Source organism: Periophthalmus magnuspinnatus, chromosome 8 (genome assembly GCF_009829125.3).
Source record: "Periophthalmus magnuspinnatus isolate fPerMag1 chromosome 8, fPerMag1.2.pri, whole genome shotgun sequence".
Taxonomy (NCBI): Eukaryota; Metazoa; Chordata; class Actinopteri; order Gobiiformes; family Gobiidae; genus Periophthalmus; species Periophthalmus magnuspinnatus.
Genome location: NC_047133.1, coordinates 24,073,862 through 24,097,154, shown reverse-complemented (window position 1 = coordinate 24,097,154; position 23,293 = coordinate 24,073,862). Strand labels below are relative to the sequence as shown.

The following is a 23,293-nucleotide window of genomic DNA, read 5'->3' as shown; positions in this document are numbered from 1 at the left end:
ATACAAAAGACACAGGGAAAGGGAAAAATGCTTCAGTGGCTCTCTAAATCCCTGTGGAGTCTGTGAGATTAGAAAAAAATGGTTTGTAAAACGAAAGTACGGGCAGAAATGAGTGTTAAGTGACTGTTGGAAATGTACATGGGTAGTCTAATCAATTTGTCTGCGTGACTTCTTTTATGCACACAAAAATCAAACCATCAATCAATTCCAAATATCTGTAGGGCCTTGTAAATAGCAGCATCTAATGAAATATGGGACTTCTATTGGAAACGTATGCAAAATTACACAGCTCAAGACCAAATGTCAGCACCGATGATCAAGTACTTGTACAGCCATCAATAAGAAGTCATATGCAACACAACTGTACATTATGTTCTATACGTTTTTTGTAAAATGATCTCCAAACTATAAAAAGGATGAAGAAGTAAGTTTAGAAACATGGTGAGGGGTAAACTATTACAGCACATTATGCCATTACAATACATTAGAGTGCAGTTAATTATTATTTATTCTATGACCAAATCACTTTATGCTCTCTTGCCTTACACATAAAAGTAACAGTGATTACTCCTATTCACGCGTGTCCTATACTCCACAATGCCCAGCCATTCTGACTCTGTTAGACTTCCATAAAGACAGCGAATAATTCTCAGAGGTCATCTTGTTCTTGTTTCTCTAAATGACAAGATTTCCACTCGAGTGTACAGCCAAGATGAAAAATAAAGAGGAAATATGGGCTAATAAAGAGTTGAGCTAAGGGATAGATGGAGAGTCAGGATCTCTAATCTAAGGGAGCGATGGGGCGAGAAACACATTAAAGACACCAAGGCTTTATTTCAGGACAAACACAAGATCGTAATGTTGACAGGAAAGGCCAGCAGACACAAATCAAACTGTTTAGGGTGTTACAAAATGAATTCTTGTGTCATTCAGAATGTTCTGTATTCAAGTGGACCACTACATTATTATACTACTGTAATAATGATGAGATTAAGTACTATTTCGGTAGAAACATATACATTAAGTCAGAAATTTGTCACTTCTACTCGCAATATTATTACTGTTACTGTTTTTATCCACCACCAGGACAGCTTTGGGAACATGCATCTTGACGTTTATTACATTCAAATTTCATAAATCCTGTTTTCTCCTTGCTGTGAAATAACAAGTAGATATTTTGAGAAATCCATTTGGGATGTTTGCCAAGGAGCTATGTAAACATGTGAGCGCGGTGTACAGTGTAGCAGACAGACAGAGAGACGCACAGACAGAGGGAGGCAGAGGAGGATCTATAGACAGCTCTCACCCTCGTCCCCTGCTGTTCCTCCCATGCTTTAGCTTCATAATGACACAGCACTGGCCCGATAATGACACAGAAGAAACTAGTGCAACCTAAATGTATTCACGCACAGCAGCCAAGCCTCTGATCACCGCCACACAATTCACCAGCAGCTCCATACAAGAAAAGAAAAGCCAGCTCAACTTTGAAACCATTCCGACGGGTTAAAAAAATCAAACCATGAGTATTGTAATGTGCGGAGAAAAACAGAACGTGTCTATAGTGTTTTGGATGCTCAATTCTTATGCGTTAAACGTCTCAGCGTGAGTGGACAGTGTCAGCCCAGTCAAGAAAAACAAAGCTGACGATGACAAAACAAAAGCAAAATGGGATTGTGTGACTGTGTGAACGTGTGAGTGTGTCAGTGCGTGACTATGGGATTGTGTGGTTGTGGGTGTGTGCATACGTGTGTTTGTGTGGCTGTGTGTGTGCGCGTGTGTCTGTTTGTGTGTACGTGCGTGAGTGTGGCTGTGTGTGTTTTTGTGTGCGTGTGTGTGAGTGTGTGTGGCTGTGTGCGCGTCTATGTATATGTAACTGCGTGTGCATGTGTCTATGTGTGGCTGTGTCTGTGTGTGTGTGGCTGTTTGTGCGCGTGTGTGTTTGTATGGCTGTGTGAGCATCTATGTTTATGTGGTTGTGTGTGCATGTGTGTATGTATGGCTGTGTCTGTGTGTGTGGCTGTATGTTTGTGTGTGCATTTGTGTATTGTGGCTGTGTGTGTTTGCGTGTGCATGTGTGTTTGTGTGGCTGTGTGCGCGTCTATGTTTATGTGGCTGTGTGTGCATGTGTGTTTGTGTGTGCATGTGTGTCCGTGTGTGTGTTGGGGTGTATGTGTTTGTGTATGCGTGGGGGTGGGTGTGTGTGTGTGGGGGGGGGGGTGATTGTGATCAGTCATTGTGTCCATGGGAAATACACTTACTTTATTGATCCACAAAGGGAAATTACTTGGACACAGTGGCTCACACAGTACAACATCAATGTAAAAATAACAAATAGCAAAAGAAGCTAATACAATTCAATTAAACTTTAGATAATTCCTTGTTTAGAACTACAGTGTAAATGACCTGGCACTTTAGACCTAGAATAATCCTGTTATATACTCGATTTAGATCCAAAACTGTTCTTTTGTGGTACTTGATATAAAAAGTGTTAGAACCACTGATCTAGGCTATATCCAAGAGGTAGGACCAAGTTGTAGTTTTGCAAGTCTCAAATCTTTGGCTTTAAGTCCCAAGTCAAATACTGGCAAGTCCAAGTTAAGTCCTGAGTCAGTGGCTCTCAAGTGCAAGTGAAGTCCAAGTTCTCTGTTTTGAGCTTCAAGTCATTCCAAGTCCTTACACCAAAAGTACCAAATACATCTCACATTTTTGGAATTTAAATGCTTTTTTAGTAAAATTGTACTACTGTGAAAAGTCATGCAACAAACAGAGATGTAACAATATCCAAATCTCACGGTACGATACGTATTGTTATATTTTGGAGAGGTAAACAAACTGCATATATATCTACATAAAAAAATAAATAATAATACATTTAAATGTGCGTAATAACAGTTTTGGAAATGGAGCAAAGGATCATGGTAGTTCCCTCTGTTTTAGCTGTTGCTGCATCAAAACAATGTATTTGAGCAAAGGAGCTTGAAATACAATTTACTGTGACAGCCTCCAGAGTCAGTGTATCATAGTATTTCAGTTACTGTCAGATCACTAGTAACCCCTTTGAGGAGAAGCATCAAGTCATCTCAAGTCACAGGGCTCAAATCCAAGTCAAGTCTTGAGTCATTGACATTCATTGGCCAAGTCTTTGTCCATTTTATCAAGTCTAAGTCTCAAGTCATCCAAATAGTGACTCAAATCTGACTCAAGTCTAAGTCACAACTTGCAAGTCCCCACCTCTGCTAGATGGGGTAAAGAGAAACAGTGCGAAGATGAAAATGGTGAATTTAATAAAACTAAAATACCATCCTCCATCTTACTTGTGTTAATTTGGCGTGTCAGTGTGTGAATGATTGTGTTTGAAAAGGATGATAGTGCAGATAAGCAGGGCAGCTATGAGTACAGGGTTGGTTCACCAGTGAAAAGAATGAACGACACAAATCATGTTCCTAGTATTAAAGAAGTACACTTTACTATATACAATCTATGGCAGAGGCAAAGGTAAAGATATTAAACTTCTTTGCAATTTTTCTCTATAAAACAATTTCTTTCTTTCCTTATGAAAGGCTCTAGCTCTCATCTGGGCATAACAGTCACTGTATCACTCCCATGTGACAGCCATATAACATGCATGCATTAGAACTGTGGGTATGGCATGTAATATTATTCTCCATAGCAGGGGCTTCTGAAATCATTCAATAAACACATCTGAGAGACAGTATTCAAATTACTTGTGCATGAAAATTAGGCAATTGAAAACCTATAAAGCTGATCCCCAAAGCCACTGTTAAATCTGTTAGGAAATAGAAAGCAATGATGTCAGCCCTCCTCCCTGCATTTGTAAGAGCGAATAGGTGTAACTCTTTACATTGTGAAAAGAGGTCACTGCGTCAGGGATACACGCACATAGACATTCAATAACAACATACCCAGGTCACAAATGGGAGCTGTGCGCGTTGAATAGACTGACAAGAGCCATACAAATTGCACATCACCACAGGGCCACTCTGACAACTTAAGCAAAGCCAACGTGTACCCTGCAGATTCAGATGATAATCCCAGGTACAAACTGTCCTTGTCCCAGTACACCACCACATGTGGGCAAATAATGACTTAGATAAAAGAACAATTAAAATAATCTATCAAGCAATGTCTGTTAAGTTGTAAGATTTGATTTTAATACCAGCCTGTTGCAGTTCCTGGCTCTAATATACTTCTCTTGCAGTTATTCTAAAACTATACTTAGTTTTGGTTTGGTGGAGCCAATCTGACTGACGTTGGCTTCTTTTCAGTTTTATATGAGCTGACTGAAAATGAGCTATTGTGCACAAGTTTTCACATCAATTTGGTTGTTGTTTATATAAAATGCCCTTCTGTCCTCACATCGAAACACAATAATATGCATTTTGTGCAAAATTTGAACTGGCTATCCTTTGGACTGAGGGCAAACATTCACCAACTTCACCATTCTCATCTGATAGCAATTGTTGGAATAAATTAGTACATAACAGTGTGGCACATGCCCTCATTGTAAAGATGGGTTATATAGTGATAAAAATTGAATTGTGAGCTCACCCTTTGACACTTTTTCCAGCCCACACCTCCTAATGGTCAGATTAAGTAATGCCCTGAGCATAGACTATAAATGGACACAGCTAACCTGCTAGCCGTTGTGATCCAAATAGGATGTAAGCATGGGCTCGCTTCCGGCTCCATCGACTCCAATTCACTTTCTAGTGAAAACTGTCACCCCTCTCAACTTAACTGCTGCTGTCTTGAAATGTTCATATTAATCCGCACTAAATGATCCTGGTGTTTTTTATTTGGCTATTTTGTCTGTAAATCAAAATATGAATATGAATAACCAATGAGGCGCCTTCTTTCCCAGAGGTCACTCCCGCTAGCGTTAGCAACAGGTTTGATTGACAGCACTAATAAGAACCCACTCCCTGCCAAACCAGCGGTGCGGGCGGCAAGGAACATTACATTCAACAGCCTCACTCCAGATTGGCTCTTTGGTTGCTATGATACTCATGGTCATAATTCCAAATATGGACCACCCGCTCCAAATTCACCCCTATAACTGTTAACCTTTATGAGCTTCATTTGACTGGAGCTGAACGCTATGTCATACTCACTTCATCCACTTCTTTATATGGTCTATGGCCCTGAGTGAGTGACATCTGGATTTAACCAATTTCAATGTGAATCAGTTGACTTTAGTTACCTCTTCAAGGCAATATAAAGATATTAAGTTTGCATGCATGCTGATAAAATTGAAATCATTATATGGCTCCAAGAAAATCGTGATATACATTTTTTGGCATATCGCCCACCCCAACTTCTTTATACGTACATTGATACATATATAGAATTGTTGTTGGCACATCTAAATTGCCTCAGTCTGCCTGCGCCACACAGACAGCATCCCGCTCTCAAATGTGTAATGCATTCTGTGAGACGCTGACATTAAGTAAGTGGGTAGTGTATTACTCAAAGCTGTTTCCTGGAGGACCCGAGCAGAGTAGACTTTCCATAAATCATGGTGGGAGCTGCCTCTGCGTGACGTCAGCTGTCTGCTCCTGTCCTTAGCTCCTCAGATCACTCTGTACTTGCTCTGGGATTTGCTTACACACTTGTTGTTTACCTGCACAGGAACACAGACACGGAGCCTTTGTACCACTTCACAGGTATCTCTTATTTACTGATAAAGGACTAACCAAAAAGCACACCAAATTCATTTCAAACACATAGACGGCATCATATACCCTCGCATCTCAAACATATCAGCCCCAAAAGACATGGCAGACATTTGATCTAATCTTATCATTTAAATCTAATCGTCTATAACCACCGCTTTATGAGAGGAAATGTAGCTGTTGGCGATCTGGGACGTCTCTTGGGAGGTACAGATTTGAAAGACAACTCCTGTGGTGTATTAAACTAATATGATTTGGGAATAAGGGACGAGCACCATAACTCTAAAGTAACAGCGTCGCCTACCACCCCTGCTGGCACATGGCCTACGGAAACAGAGAAATCAAAAAGAAAAGAAGACACCAGCCCCACGGTTATGTCAGCAGGACAGCAGGAGGGCGCTTAAGTGTCGTCAGCGTGCCGCTAACACAAAGACGCTGTACAGGGAATTCAATATTGAGCTTATTGGGGAAGGGTTCTCCAGGGACACACCCTTTACTGGCTGTCTTTGTCTCAGCTGCTTGGGGCAAGTGCTGTCATAAACATACAGTGTGTAGAAAGTGGACTTATGTCTGTTTATTATAAAACTGGTGTACCGGATTTTTTAGTGAAACTGGGGTCGACCACACAAAAGCAGCCAATCAGAGCACGTTTTCTGCTCTTACTTCCAGGTTTGCAAGGTATTCAGTACCTACAAGTAGAGAATCTGCAGGGGTCTCATTTAGTCACAAAATGCTGCTTTTACAAGATACAAAACATATGAACTGTTCTCAATTACTAAAAAGAGTACCCCAGCTTTAAGTAATGTAATGTAATCTAATAACTGATAAGACTTCAGAAGCCTCATATCATCAGACTTCATTTCGAATCTCTTTTTCCTGAACAAGTATGAAAAAGTTTTAGCAACAATATTTAATTTCAGCCTGTAACTTTAGCCGATCTGTTGGGTTTGATAACAGACACAAAATGCTTTTTGGGTTGGGGCATGAGGAATGTGAAAGTTCTTTGCCTTCATCTGTCACTAGAATCATTTAATTATATCCCAATTTGACGCTGTTGTAGTCAAACTTTTTAGGAATGCAGCCAAACTTCAGCTTTTGAACAGCATCAGCAGGTCAAAAGGTAAAATGCTCAGAGTACATCAAAGACGGTACACACTGTGCACCAATCTGGAGAGGTTGCCAAAAAGTACCCCGCGGACTGAATACTAGGCGTGAATATCTCCCTTTTGATACGATTTAAAACATGGTATTAACTATGTATTTTTAGTATTATTTATTATTGATACGGCACTATAAAATACTCCTCCATTTAACCAGACTTGAAAATGAAAAAAAATATATCCTGGTTTTGTGATTTATGTGGCAGAATTTACAACAAATACAATTTTTTGAACAATGCTTTGAACAATAATTTCTTTTGCTCCCATAAACATGACAATATTTAATGTTTACTAAGTGTTGAACAAATGGAAGTTGAGTCAAGAGTGGTCTGCCTGAGAGACTAGCATCTAAATCACCATCATTAGAGCACGTTGTTTTATGCAGTGTCAAATCAATACGCAACTCAAGAGAAACAAAACAAACCAATCTAGGCGTACGAGACAGAATTCTGCTTCCATTATAACAGATTGCTCAGATTAAGTAAAGTTTAAGATAAAGTTTGTGTTCGATTTGCTACAAGTGTCGTCGTTGTGTCCTTGGGCAAGACACTTCACACATCTTGCGTATGAATGTGCTGTTTTAGTGAGTGATTGGTAGGTTTGAGCTGACAGTCTACCCTGAGGGAGGAATAAGTTACCACACAGTATGAGGAGTGAACACTGGGGATCTTAATGTTGACGGGTAAATACTTAAAATCAACCACAAAACTCCTATATCAAATTTGTAAAGAATTCAACTCACGTCTTTCAGATCACTTCCTTCTGTGTTATCTTGTTTTTCGCTTTGCCTGGAATGTTAAATAGTAGGACATTAAACGCATCTAGCTCATATTGCATTTACTTAATCGCGGGTGTGTGCTGAAAAAAAATTCCAATAAATACTTTGATCATGCCTTCCTGCTGTCAGTGCGCTCTCCTCTCCATTGAGCCGGCCTGTAACTTGACCTCATGACATCACCTGCTCATCTTCCTAGACAAATAACAGAACTTTGCAGCATTACCTTCTCAAAAAGTTACACAGTCCTTCGTTAAAGTGAGCAAGAAATGTTGTTTAAACCTTTATGAGGGTCACGACTTACAAATGTGACTCGCTCCCATCTGAAGATAAGAATATTTTTGAACATGTATCTAAAATGGTAAACCTCCAAGCGAACATGTTAGCACCTGCTGGCACAGTTCTCGCCTTGCCAATATTAATTAAGACACTGTTTTTGGATCTCCTTTTTTAATTAATGTGAACAGACATCCGTCGGCCTGTGTTCACTTGCACCACTGTGGGCCACCTGCCTCCCATTAAACACACAGAGTCCCAATTAATTCTAGCTCATCCGTTTAATTGGTTTGTCAAAACTGAGGTTTCCGGGTACATTACTTCTGTTAACACTCATATTCATTTGTAAATAATGCTAATGTGTTTGCTACATTCCCACTCTAAATTTATGAAATATTTTTGTCCATGAATGGAAGCTGCGTTTTGACATGTCACTCTTATCAATTAGGCTAGTTCTCTAATTACACCTTATTGAGTCAGAATGAATGATATTTAAAGCATTTCTGAAATTCAAATCAAGAACTATTTTGGGTTTGTTTTATCAGGTGATGGATTTGAAACTCATCACTGTGTTCTCTATGAAAAAGTGGATTGGCCATCAGTGTCTAATAGAAAAGAACAGCAATGTATCTGTAAGGAACTACTTCAAAAACTGACAGAATACTTCACTTGCTTGTTAATCACTGACACAACGTGTAATACTAGATCACATGACCGCATAAGGCTAAGGACAAGCCGCACCAAAACTGAGATGTGACTGATCCACACACCTGCATCAGTTTATAATGCTTTATATGGATTTGTATACTTGTTTGTTTTGTTTGTTTTTCTGCTTGTATTGTACTTTATATAGGGCACCCATGAAAAAAGAGAGTCCAAGTACTTTCATTGGGTTCTCATGTATAAATAAAGATAAAGAAAGAAGATCTTGCTGACTTTGACAACATATTTTTGAAGACAGGAAAGGTGGTGATGGTACAGCCACCAGAAAACGTGTAGGTATTTATGGAGCTTTCAGAAATCAAAGAAGGCTTTTCTTCAGTGACACCCATCTCATCTGACAAAATCAACTTTCTGGTGACTACATCATGATTCAACCCATTTGTATTATAAATAATCTCTCCTTATGCTCAGAAGAACCCATCATCGTTATCAGACTTCAGCAAATCCCTGTTCTTAGAGGCAGAGCGCTGTGATTCAAACCATGTAACTGGATTGGAAGTGGGTAGGGCAGTCAAGTTCAAAAAGTCACCGAATAGTCACTGAAAGCAGTGGTTCTCTAACTTTTCAAACCAAGAGAGTACTTAACCTTCTGTTCTGAGTACTGCCAGATCTGGCCATAACCATGGAATGAAATATAGCAATGAATCAGAGAAATCTTTACTCCAAATGACTGAACATACAGAGAGTAAGTGTGGCATATGCATTTAACAAACAGCAAAACATTAAAATACATGAGCAACAAGGGACTTCAAAATAATGCTTGTTTTAATTAGTTTTTGAAGTTAATTACTTAAGCAGAAATGCCTTCAAACATGAACACTTGAGAGAGTGGCAGCAGGTCACTGTAGAATTTTTTTATTTACTTAGGCTCTATGTGATCCTATTTGACTTCTTTACCTTATTTGAATAATTTCGTCTGTGGTTTATTACTTATGCTTTATTGTCCAAGTTTGTGTTTCATTTTTCCAAAACATTACTTATATGTATATCCAAATCCTTACCTAACAACACTGGAGCCTATAGTGCTCCTAAAGCCCGTGCCTAAGCGCTCTAAAGCCATTGCTGCCATGTTTGTTGATCATATTGACAGATCATGCTCTACATTGGCTTCACTAGATTAGAGTCTGCTTTGGAGTCTCAGGACTTGTGACAGGGCCGGTATGAGCTCTGGGAACACATCAGACAGACACTGAGTGAGAGACGCTTTGGAGACGACAGCCAATCAAAGATTGTTTCAAGAACAAAAAGCTCCAGTTATTTCTATGGTAATCCTGGCAGAGGGCTCCCACAGAAACTGTCTGCGGAGCATTGGAGGGAGACCAGATCACAAACGCACTATGTCCAAACTGAATTTTGTTATGTTAAACTAAAGACAGAGAAATATCAAACAATAAGCCTACAAAAATACACACAGAGGTGTGTGTACCAGTTCATCAGGTAATTTAAAATAGGACCTTATGGAGTTTATTGCCTGGCAAGTCCAAAATGAAATTTCTGTATTTTTTCTCCAGAGCGACATCACTCTGGTCACTACTCTCTCGATCGCACCTCGAGCCAGACTCAGACAGTATGGTGCCATCAGATTTGTTTATTTCAGAGACGTGTGTGAATTGAAGGAGCTCATTCTCTCACCTTAGAACACAGTTTGCTTCACTTATAAATCTGAGGAAATCTGCAGTGTTTTTCAGTCCCCTGTGATATTTTGTCTATTAATTTTTCCTTGTAAGCAGCCATATTGTTTGATATGGATGGACCACGCATGTTCCACCTACTCCACTTAATGTCACTCACGACCATCTGAACTCTGGGAAATTCAATTGTGACTCACATCACACTGGACACATGTGTATTCTGGATCCCAGGCAACAAAGTTAATATAATATTTTATTTTATCACATTTTAACATTGTACAACTAATTATAATGAATATTTTGTTTTGGAACATTTAGAATCTGTGATTTAATTGGACTTGTCGGGAGTCATTAAACTAAATCTCTGCAAAATGCTCCACTGCATTTTTCTCAAGCCTTTTGTTTCTTGTCTCAATAAAGCTTTTTAGATTTTTTTTTATAGTTTCATCACCAACATTTTAATTTGTCTTATGTTTTGTTTGCCTTTTTATCTAGATCAGAAATCAGTATGTATGAAAAATGGTTTCTATTGAGACAGTGTGTCAAAAGGAGCAGGCACAGGCTATACATCATTATGCATCACCAAGACACACAGTATTGCCAATTATAAGACCAGCATTCTTAGCAACCTCACACCTGTTGCTATGAACTCCACTTATGATAAATTGTAAGTTTTAGCTCCACCCTATGATTGGTTGGCCTAAGTGACTCACACAGACATCAAAGTTGTAAGTTTTTTGTAGGTGCAGCAATCAAATGAACAATCTTGTCTTTTTCATCCAATTAGGAGCAGGATTCACTAATTGGACACTCAGGACATGTACAGAGTGAGAAATGGTGTGGAAAAAGAGAGGTGCAAATTTGAAGAAGTATGATTCAGTGTTAGAAGTATTCAAAATGAGCTGCTGACAAAAATGTGTCCTTTAACTTATCCTTCAACCATTGCCTTGGGACACCCTGATGGGAGCAGTGGGCGTCCCTAGGGAAGGATCCATCTCCAGATGAAGTCGCAGTTTAGCTTATTGCACGTGTTTAGGGTGATGGGGAAAACTGGAGTACTCATAGAGGAGCCCATGACCTGAAGCCAGAACCTTCTTGGTGTGAGGCGAGGGTACCAGTATATTTTCTTTCCTTTTATGTATAGATATGTTATTCTGACATCTCAAACAAATAAAACAAACTGCTACTGTGCGATGATGGACTAAATGGATCTGTTCGGATCCCAATCTAGTTGATATTTTCAGTTCCACTCATCAGTCAGCCACACTTGATGGTATGTTGCTATTGTCATCGCAGTTGTTCTTAATTCTGAGGAAAGATATGGCCAACCACATGCTAAACCCACTATACTTCCCTTTTTTCCCTTTTATTTGAGTCCATCAACTTCCTTCCCAAGTCCACTCTATGCAGAACTTTCTGTGCTGCTCCTCTCAGTGTTTCGATGCCAGCAGACTTCTCAGCAAGTTTTATTTTGAGTTTATTTAGAAAGAAAGAGGGATGAGACATGGCTCCAAATGCTAGGGAACCAACAGCAGTGGCCCAAACTAAATGCAAACTAATGTTGGGCCTGCTTTGCCTGTGTCCACTCAATGATATTAAATACAATCTTCAATATACAGTTTTAGCAATATAACAATGTATAATGTATGTATTTTAGTGTGCATATTTCCAAAAGTCTTCTGTGAATGTGTGTCCTGGCATGCACAGTCTGCAATCAGGAATAGGAAATGGAAGTGCTACAATCATTTTTTCTGTACTTTTCTGACCTAAGTCAAATCAGTTAAAAGGCACACCTCAGAAATGACTGTATGGAAGCTGCTTAATCATGGGTGGCAAGTCCTGAGGTTGAATTTGCATAAAACAATGTGAATTTATGGTAAAGGTGATAGCTAGTGCAATTAAATAAATGAGAGACCGCAAATGCCAAATCCTGCCTGGGGACAATAGAACTAAAATTATACCTTGAAACATAAGACATAATAAAAGCTCAAAAAGCTTTTGTAAAAGAAGAAATGGACGTACATAGTGTGTGTACTTAAAAAGTGAGGTAAAAAAAAATCCATTTCTGTCAGTGCAGGGAATGCTCCACATAAGAGACTTTTAATGGTGAGATAAAAATGTAGGCTATTTCTCCAAGAAGGACTGAAGAAGAGAGTAGTTTTTGAAGAGCCTTCAATCAGAAGTGATGCAGAGGACAGAGGAGAGGAAGAGGGAGAGAGGGTTAAAGGGTGGCACTGGAGTCTAACAATAGACACTGGAGGAATTTTAAAGCCACTAGTCGGAAAAAGAATAGTTGAACGCCTATTGAGACAGTGGTTATATTTTGGTTTATGTTAATGTTATAGTGCACAGGCCAAATCAACAAACAAGGATTAAACGCTAAATACAATGAACCAGTCTTCTTCTTATCACTTGCGGCAGGAATTAATATATTTGCTTATCTCTTGTCCTGAAAAGCAATTTGCCAAAATTGTTCTGTAATTCTTTGAACTTAGAGTTTTCTTTACTAATTCCTTATAACCCAGAGCAGAGTATATCTATAGTGTCGCTCTGAGAATTTTGTATTTGGTACAAAGTCGTCCATTTTCACAAGAAGAGAATTTCCATATCAGATTCAAAAACTTTCTTCAATGTTTGTTTGACCAATAAAAATACTTTGAAGTGAAGAACCCATAAAAGTTGATGTTGAAGTGAAGTGTTGAAATGAGATGCGCATTCGTCTTTTAAAGTGTTATAAATTTGAACAGGTAATTTATTAAAAGGTGTCAATAGAGGTAATGCTATTCCCGATTGTCCTTTAAAACAAAGAACACATTTATTTGCTAGGGCACCTTCAAAATACTACTGGAAATACCAACTTTTAAATGTAAATCTTCTTGTGTGTGTAATTATGAAAACTGCACATTGCAAATAATATACCTTTTCTATAATCTTTGCTATAGACATATAGAAACATGTCAAAGTTATTCATGATGACACATCACTGCTCAGGTAAAGACAAGAAAATCACATCCACGTTATAGCAATTTGCGGCTCTTTCCCCATTGTAGACATCTTCCGGGGATATGATTACATGTTACCGAAGGCTGATCTGTGAGAGGTGGGTTGTCTTCACTATTAGGGTTATTCCCAAATTAATGGGGCATGGCAGACATCTCAGCTATAATTAAGCATTCTGCCACTATCAATCTCTGCTCCCTATCAGCCACATGTACAGCTAATGACTAATTTCCCCTTTGCTTTGAGATGAACCTCCGACCTGTGTGTTGCTCTTTGACATCCCTTGTCTTTTTATGTGCTGCATGTAAATGTAGATGCATGCAACGCTTTATGACAAAGGGTGAATTAACAGCTAAAAGCACACACTACATCAGGCTATATGTGAAAACATTTCAACATCAAAAATAACAATAAACACATGTAGCAAACAGTGCAACAAATCTTGGAGGTAACACTTTATACTGACTGCACTTAAAGCCTTAATAAAGCATGAACAAATTATTACTGAATAGTTCATTAAGAATGATTCAGGCTTAGTATCTTAATTAAGGGGTTAGGGTCAGGATTAGGGTTTGGGCATGTATTAAGTAGTTATTAAGTCTGAATCATTCACTACTTTCTCATTGTTCCCATAGAGAAAGTAGTTCTCTGCATTTGACCCATCTGGCAACACATATTATGCAACCTGTCAGGAGAAGAATAAACCTTTGCCACCACTGCAGGTTATTATATTGATTACTTTTGAGACAGTGGGTCGTTGGCCCTTTGTGTCACTTGTGATTAGTATTATTAAGCTACATATTGACTCTTACCTTCAACACAGCTTCACTTGTTGTAGAGGTTGTCTGCTATTGTCAAAAATAATTTGCTTGTGCTTTCCCCATGTAAAGCCTAAATATTTGACCCATTTTTGAGAATTTCAATCGCTATCTATCTAGTGGTCAAAATGTTTGGCAACAAATCTCTTTATCTATTTTAGGAGCACAAGTAGGGCCTAAGTTATGCAAGAATTTTGGTGATGGGAGACAAAATACTGGAAAATAGGCTACAATTCAGCTAGGCTGCATCTGTGATTATGATGGGAAGCACATTTGAGTTAATAATGTTAGTAATGGATGTAATGGATTGTGTACACTATAAACAGCCTCATTTTGTGTCCCTATGGCAACATGTTGTGTAGTTACAGCATTGCCTCCTCCAAATCCTCTCAGAGCTGGACCTGGTCTGGTCAGCTTTCCCTGCAGCTTCTCCTCAATTATCTTATTCCAAGCACCCACTCAAGTCTACAAGCATGTGTTTTGGGACCTTATACTAAACTGGCAACAGACGTGAGCGTGAGACATCGTGCGTAAAAAGGAGGTTAACGTTTTCCATTAGACAGGATGCAAAATGCCAAATTGAGCACGGCATACGACAGGCTATAGCTCCTGCACTGCTTTGCAAATGGAGTGTAAGCAAAGGTTAATTACCATGAGATGATCCTACTGAAATTACCTGTCCAGGTGGCAGATGATCCACCGCAAATCTCAGTATTTATAAGAAATGAGCAGACATGATGAGTGACATATGACTTGAGATCCCTGTTTGTTCATTCCCAGAAGTAATTTTACAAAGGATTTGAAGTTTTTGCGCACAAATTGAGCTACAACATCAGTCTCCAACAGTGGTTGTTTTAGAATAAACCCTGATGTATTACCTTTTACAAAAACTAAAAGAGGGACAACAGAACAATATTTAACAACAAGTTACCATAAAAACATAAAAACGCACAACAAGTATAATTCTTGGGTAAACGCTGGTCATGACGCAGAGACACATTTTCCGTGCGCCGTGCGTAAAGTCTCCTTACCTGTCATCGGCCTGCCAGTCCCCGAGCAACAGGTCTCGAAACCGGTATCGTGGGGGTAACGGCAGCACGTCCTTCTCCAGTTCAACCATGATCCCCCTTCTGCTGCTCCTCAACACCCAGAGACAGAATCACTGCGAGCTGCACGTCCACAGAGGAACCAACTCCACTACTATCCCCTTTGCTATTCGACCCGAAGACAAAAATCCGATACAATTATACTTCTCATCCTTAGAGTTTGGCTTTCTTCCTTGGATAGAAATCAACTTATTCCCTTGTGTTTTTCCGCTGAACCCGTGTTTGGTCGACGCAGAGGCAACAGGTCGATAGCGTTTATCCAACGGTGCGTAGGGGAGGCTCCACTTGGACAGTGACATCTGAGGAGCAACTGGTTGTCACCACATCCTCCCTGCCTCCAGCGCGAGCTCCGCGTGGATGCTCTGATGAGGAATCCGCAAACAATCAGCGGGGAGCACTCCTGCTGGCACTTCCCATTTCAGGAAAAACTCACATAATGAAACATGTTCATAAGTGCTCTTCTGAATGGAAAGCACGTCTTCATGACGGGCTGTGCTGGTAACACGCTCATAAACGCCTGTCACTAAGCGCACAATCTGAAGCCAATCATGTTTTCGCATAGTTTTAGTTGTTATGTCACAAACTCAGGCTAATATGTGGCAGCAATCACCAATTGCCGAAATACAGGATTAAGGATTCATCCAATCATTGGGTTGTGTACTTCCAATTCCAGACGCTTTACACGCGTTAAACCTCAGCTGCTAAAGTCCTGCTCCTATGTAGACCTTGTTTACACTTTCAATTACGCAGCTAAACGAGTCACTTAAAGGCGCTCTATGTAACTTTTCAGGGGGAGGGTCGACCACCTGCTTGTCTTATTAGAGAGGTTATTGCTTTGACTGAAATGGATAACATCATTATTATCAAAGCCCAGTGAGTCAAGAGCCGAGGCTGAGTCACGTGGAGAATCGGCTCACACAGAGTTTGTTTCCACGGTACTTTTGAGCCATTAAAACGTGAAATAAATAAATATATATATTTAATAGCACACTGTGGAACATCCCAAGCAAAGCAATAACAACTCTATGGAGAAAAGTAGGTGGCGAACCTCCACCAGAAATGTTACATAGTGCAGCTTTAACGCAGATATTTAATGAGTGAGGTCCGAATTTGCTAAAGGCTGTTTTACGTTTTCTTAACACAAAATGCGACTTATATGGGAACATTTGTTTTATGGTAAAAAACAAACAAACAAACAAACAAAAAAAACAAAAAAACAAAAACAAAAAAACAACAAAAAACAAAAAACAACAACAATATTCCTAAATTGTTGTCCTAACGCAAATTAGTTAGGTAGGCCAACTTTCAACTGTGTATGCAATGTGTTTGCATTTTACTGAATTATGATATATTAAAATACAAGAAATACACTCACATTTTTCAATACTCACCCCATAACTTCTAATGTGTTTGCAGTTGGCGGCTACAGTGTTTTACCATAATGTTAGTTTGGCAGACACACATTAAAGGTCACAATATTTATCTTGTTCAGCCTCCAGCCACAATTAAACCCCTAATGAAATTCAAATGTGCTGCTTAACAGAACTGTTGACTCAAAGCCATAGACAACAGGTGTTATTCAAATTAACTTCCACTGATTAATATTAATGACTTTTTCTCTGGTCAGGATCAATTGGACAGAACGGACACTTCGCAGCTGACCTCTGAAGCCAGATTAAGTGATCATGAACAAAGAGAAACCCTGGGATATAAGGAACTGCTACTTCAGTTCATAATGGTTACTGTTATACAAAATTACACATTTCATTCAATTCAAAATGGGACAAAAATACCAAATACTAAACAACACAACAGATTTTAAAATGAGATTGATTATTTGGATTGAACATGTCCAAAGAGTAAAGACAAAGGCAGTCCATTAAAAGAGGCAGCATCAAATTTGAATGTAATTTCTACTAAGCACATTTTCATGTTTAGTTTCTACTGTGAATGAAACACAAATAGTATACTATTTACAAATGCATATGTGGTAGAGATGTGATTTTTCTTGATATGCAGTTAATGGATTTGTGCTATTGGCAAATCGGTACAATGATGGAATAAGTGAAGTTTGCTTCTTACAAAGGCTTCCTTCCATTCATCAAAAACAGGCATCTGTTAAATTGGTGACTTTATACTGGTCATAGTAACAGAATGGTAGAATGGTAGCATGTTTGTCCCTGCCATAAGCCCATAGTTGTAGTGTTATGGTCCATTAGTGACAATACCCTTAGGCAAAGAAAATAATAATTGTACTAATAACTATTGCTCAAATTCAGCTTTTATACAATGGGCCAACGTTTTGACATTAGACTTGAGTAAGTAATACTGACTACAGCTATTTCTATTCTAAGAAAAAATACTTAAAACTGTCATATCTAAACTTTGTTGCTGCAAGGGTAATTATATATATTGCCCTCTTGTGGCCATCACAAACGCACACACCCTAGAGAAACCTGTGTCAAACATGAGACAAGTCTGCAGCACTGAGGTAGAAAAAGTAAATGTATTCGGTCTGTCTTGGGTAAATACAAAATGCCACGGTAATGCTCTTAGCCTGAAGTAATGAGACAGAGGATGACAGTGAGGCCAAACATTTCCAGTGGGCGGGCCTGTCTGGGTTGTCATGGTAACAACAAAAAGTGTGTGAGTAAATGGGAGCTGATAGCTTCTGTCTTTAAGCCCATTTAAACCCCATTGAGCTGTGCATTACCATAATATGTACCCAAAATGCAATTTTTATGAGTCCAATAAAAGACATTATGGCCCAGGGGGTAATTTAGGCATTATACTTTTATATGAAACAAATAATACAAATAGTAAAAAACTGACTCAGAAGGCATAAAAAAGTTCGATCCCAAATTAAAATACAAGTCAGATGTTTTCATTTTCTCAGACATAATGGAGGGCAAGGCATTATGCAAGGCTTGGATACTGTTATTCAAATATAAAATTATATACATTGAATAAATATCAGCACTAAAGATCATTCTAAAACTATTCCTTTTTTTTCTTAAGCTTCATCAGAACTAGTATGAAACCACATAGTAACATAAAGAGCAATTATTTTGTGTTGGAAATGACTGTATATGGTTTATAGACATGGCAGCATTAACAGGAATTCAATAAATCTTAAAGAGGAAGCTACTTTTTTGAACTAGGAGGCAAAAGGGTGCAGCAGGTCCGAGCAGGATGATAAACATTCCTGGATTCATTAGAAAAAAAAATAACAACTGTGATCTGTCTGTCTTAGACAAAAGTCCCATTAAAATGTGATATGACATAAAAAATTGTGTTGGTCTTTTGCAGTCCCTAATCCAGTGTGATGTTAACAGATGCTAAGGCGTCCACTGCCCAGCTGGGATACTGGTCAGGAGAAGAAAACATCCTCTTCATGAATGTCCGTATAAACTCTGGAAAACGACCATCCACAATGCTTTGGCGAACGGAGCGCATCAGGGTGAGCTGCAGAAGACAGATGTGATTATTGATCTCCAATGGGAAATCATCTTTGCAGTACATCCTGTGCACACTAGGGTCAGCGGTAATTCAGCAATGTAGAGAGAGAGCAAGTACAAACGTCCACATAGCAAGACAAAGATGTAAGAGCATCTATGAAATGCCATTTGGAGACATTTAAGTGAATTCAAGCAGTAAACCAGTGACCCCAATTTGACCTTACAATATGAAAGCATAAAAAAGCAGTATAATATTCCTATTTGGCATTTAACATTATAGAGTGTACTCAAATAATTGTCAGAAAAAGTACCATCATTTTGATAATGCCAGCTAAATGAAAAGCAGTTATGGACAAAGAAAGCAAAGTACAAATGCAATCCAATAAAGGCAAACTGAGCCACTAAGCAATAAGAAAACATTACCCAACAAATCAGAGAGGTTGTGGTATTCTAAATTATTCAGAGATTGTCTTTTAAACTGATACTTACGGCTGGTGTTTAGCTGGTATAATAACGGTGTGCACTGACCTGGTAGCTGATGTTATGGATGGTGATATGATGCATAGCCGCGGTGTCATTCTTGAATAGTGCGTGGAGGTAAGCCCGGCTGTGTCTGCAACAGTAGCATAAAATTATTAGTGCGTTATTATGTGATCATTCAACAGTTTTCATTGGGTCTTACATCAATGCTCTAAATTGCCACTACAGTACTTCTCCTAAACACTACATATTGATAATTGTATACTACTTAGTTATGAGACCAATGACAACATTTCTATATAGGTGTGTTATTGGTAATTCATTTAACAATAAAAATGTCACTAATAATGATCTTGTCCAGCCTTGTATACAGAATGACCTCTGACAGATGAAGTGTCGGATGAAGTAACAGATTCTACATTATACAAAAAACTAAAATTTAATATATTAGCTAGTGGCATATTGCAAGGGTGTCACATAGCAAGCAGATGTATCTTCAAAGTTGACATAAAACAAGAAAAGATTAAATAAGTCAAATTCTCATGGTTAGAGTAGACCATTGTAGAAGTTGTGATCATGTTTGGGATGACTGACGTCCAATACAGAAACCCTTATCCAATCACTTGTTTAACCCTACGTCTGACCTGGGCTATGATACAATGCCACCTAGAGGCAGTGGGGTGATAAGGGGATTGAACCATGTTGTCACACACTACCTAAATACACAAGGCCAGACTGACTGTAGCTGACAGCCTTGTAATTAGTGTTTTTGTGTACCTTTTGCATGTAGGACATTCACAGTCAGGGTCTATAGGCTTGAAATCTTTAGCATATTGTTTTTGTTTCACCTGGAGAGACCCCCAGGGCACCAACGCTGAGCCAAACCTCTGAAGAGAACAGAGAACACTGTTAGAAATATATAATATTACATTATACTTTTATCTGATTTTAATAATGTGTTACACTTATCGGTATGCGTGTCATAATTAATAGCTTACCGCTGTACGAGTTGGAAAGACACAGTCAAACATGTCACACCCCAAAGCAACACACACAACTAGGTCAAGAGCATACCTGCCAAATCAGAATTCATAAGATCATTAGAATTACCATAATAACTACAACAACAATAGAATAACAATGCTTACCCCACTCCCATAAGGTATCTGGGCTTCTCTCTGGGGAGGTGGTCTGTGCTTAAGGTAACCATTCTCCAAAAGTCATCCTTCTCCTCTCCTCCGCTTAAGCCCCCAATGGCAAAACCAGGAACATCACGTTTGGTCATTTCTACAAAGAACAACGTTAATTATAAAATCAATGAGGCTTCACAAACATCTGGGAAAGCAATAAGTCAGTAACAATGGGTTATCAACAGGGATAGATCAGTGTATTTGGTAATTTGGAGAAAAAAGCAGAATTATAGTTATGCATAAATTCAATATACACAATGTTACATCAAACTGCCTTTTTGGGGAAAAGTTCTACTCTATAATCTGACCAGGTTTGGGATAAAGACAAGATAATAGTGTTGCGCAATTAATCAAATTTGAATTGAGATCAAGAGTCTGCCATTTGTAATAGATAATGATCAGCTTTGTTTTTGTTTTTATGTTTTTTTTAATAGAGAAGTCCATAGCCAGTCCTCTGTCTGTAGCAGTTTGGAGCAGCCAAATTCAATTCAAGTTTATTTATTGAATTCAAATTTATTTATATACACATTTAAAAACAACTTCAGCTGCCCAAAGTGCATTGCATAAAAACTCAACAAAAAGCAAATATAAAGATGATACCAAGCATAGGAAAGTGACAGTAAAACACCAAGATATCCTGTCTAGCTGGTATTAAATGCCAGGCAAAAGAGGTGGATTTTTCAGTTTTGTCTTAAACTGCGTTAAAGACAGAGAGGGTCTGACAGCAGAGGGAGGCTGTTTCATAGTCTGGGCACTGCCACAGAAAATGCTGTGTCGCCTCTGGTCTTGAGCCTGGCTTTAGGCACAGCCAGGAGCGGGTCAGCTTGACCTCAGAGAGCAGACATTTAAACACAATAAACACAATCAATAACATTGAATTTCAGCCAATATATGTGGTGCAGAGTGCACAGCACAGGCTCATTTGGACATCATATAAATAAATATAACATACAATATATAATCAGTTCTTGAAAGACAGAATGATGAAATATGGTATTCTTACAATACATTTTAACCTTAACAGATTGATAACTGATATAGTTAATTCTTGCTTCTACATGCCAAAAGTGTGCAAGATAAGTTCAAAAACAGGAAAGGCAGGTTTATTTCCCCAAATACATGTAATTACTGAGTTATTACCATCCAGACAGGTTTTGCGCAGCTGTGCATTGAGTCCTCCCTGGATAATGGCAAATAGATTCTGCTTGTGTGGATTCTTATTGGCTGCTATACAACGATCCAGCCATCGAACAGATCTGTGCATGGCCTCCTCCACTCTGGGGCCTGTCACTGTGCTGCTCACCACATCGTCCAGTTGCATCATAATATCAGATCCTAAAACACAAGCAAATGCGGAACCAACAAATAACAAATAAGAGAAACACAACATGTTTGTGTCTTTGAACAAATTCAGTGCTAGCACAAAACTGCAATAATTTTAAAGTTATTTTTATCAAAATAATTATCTAAAAAGTAAATTCATAAATGTTGAATCTGGTTATTTCTTCATTTCTATTAGTGACTAGACCCTACTCATATAGTATAAAAATCTGAATTTTAACAATATTCGTTTTCACTGCTCCCAAACTATATTCAAAAGCTTTGGCCTATAGACCCCAATGTTATGGGGTCTTATTATGTATAAAAATCGTTAGCCCTGTAGTTTAGACCTCTATAAACATGCCTATGATTCTTGTGCTTGATAAGTAGATCATTGTTCAGTCTATATGATGAAAAGGGGTAATCTATTATTAGTTATTAAAAAATACATAAAAATAAATTGTTCAGCCCCTTTCCTTACCCAAACTGTTCTGAATGCCAATAGACTTTTCAGGAGTAAGTAGGATCTCTTTGCCATCGTAGGGAGATTTAAACTTGACTCCTTCCTCCGTGACTTCTGACAGCTCCACAAGAGACACCATCTGAAATCCTCCACTGTCCTATAGAGAAGACAATTAAATCAGCTTTTAATTTGAGGCATAGTTGCTCAAGGTTTAGTTGAAATAATACTTACAGTTAGGAGATTTCTTTTCCAGTTCATGAACCCATGTAAACCATTGGCTTTTTCTATTAGTTCTGGGCCCTACCAGTACAAGAATGAGAGAATGAAGGAAGATGTGAAGTACTAGTTCATTATCTGAACATACTAATAAGACACCTAAATAAATACAGAAGAATACAAGTAGACCCTTCAGGTGCACTATCTAACTTTCCTGGTGGTGGGTAGGCCATCTGCCAGTCAATATTATATAAATTTAATTACAGTTTGTTTAAAAAAAAAAAAAAAAAAAAAAAAAATTCTCAGTCAGCAGGCTTGCTTATCCACAGCTCTGACCTGTAATTTGGCCTGACGATGTCACCTGCTTGTCTTCTTCATTGAGTTTAATGCCATACTATGGAACATTCCAGGGAAAATACAACAACATCTGCATGCAAACAAACAGGTACGAGGTGGACCATTCACCAGAAAAGTTATAGTGCACGTTTAAGTGTAAAATAACAACTGATGAAGCCACACATGACACTCTCAAGCATTGTATTTTATGTTTCATACCGGTCTCATGCCCAGGTGGTACGTGTTCCCCAGGCAGATCTGGCATCCCAGGGAATCGAGCTGATCTACAGTGATCCCCTTCATGGTCCCTTGAGTGCCCACAGGCATAAAAACAGGGGTGCTGACCGGGCTGTGGGGCAATATCAACTCACATGCTCTGGCTTTTGTCACTGGACATTCAGCTACAATCTTCAAAGTAAGAGGCGACGCTACAGATAAAGCTTTCTTTACGTGCATGCTTTCCTCTGAAGTATTTATTTGAGATTCACACGCTGTGGTGGCGGCCATGTTGGAGTGGGCATGTGACGCGTGAAACTGAAAACTGACAAGCAGAATGACCAATGCGGAACGAGTACATTATTTCAAGTGGGGAACACGCCTGTTAGGTAACCAATCAGAAGTCAAAGAGATGTGATTGACAGCACGTTT

The 23,293-nt window shown here is 38.7% G+C and overlaps 2 protein-coding genes across 2 annotated transcripts in view; both read right to left on the bottom strand.

The window, feature by feature from the left end:
- The window catches only part of LOC117375310 (potassium channel subfamily T member 2), a 73,001-nt gene extending 57,805 nt beyond the window's left edge, over nt 1-15,196 (bottom strand). Inside the window, exon 1 of the mRNA XM_033971608.2 lies at nt 15,108-15,196. Coding sequence (XP_033827499.1) covers nt 15,108-15,196 — 89 coding nt within the window. The remainder of the gene's footprint in view (nt 1-15,107) is intronic.
- Nucleotides 15,197-18,240: 3,044 nt separating this feature from the next.
- On the bottom strand, nt 18,241-23,169 carry qtrt1 (queuine tRNA-ribosyltransferase 1). The gene is made up of 9 exons (XM_033970786.2): nt 22,865-23,169; nt 22,325-22,393; nt 22,112-22,250; nt 21,451-21,645; nt 20,269-20,407; nt 20,119-20,194; nt 19,898-20,007; nt 19,169-19,253; nt 18,241-18,647 (listed from the first exon to the last, which is right to left on the bottom strand). Exons 1-9 carry the CDS (start codon nt 23,150-23,152, stop codon nt 18,495-18,497), a joined length of 1,254 nt encoding a protein of 417 aa, XP_033826677.1. The 5' UTR covers nt 23,153-23,169; the 3' UTR covers nt 18,241-18,494.
- Nucleotides 23,170-23,293: the final 124 nt, after the last annotated feature.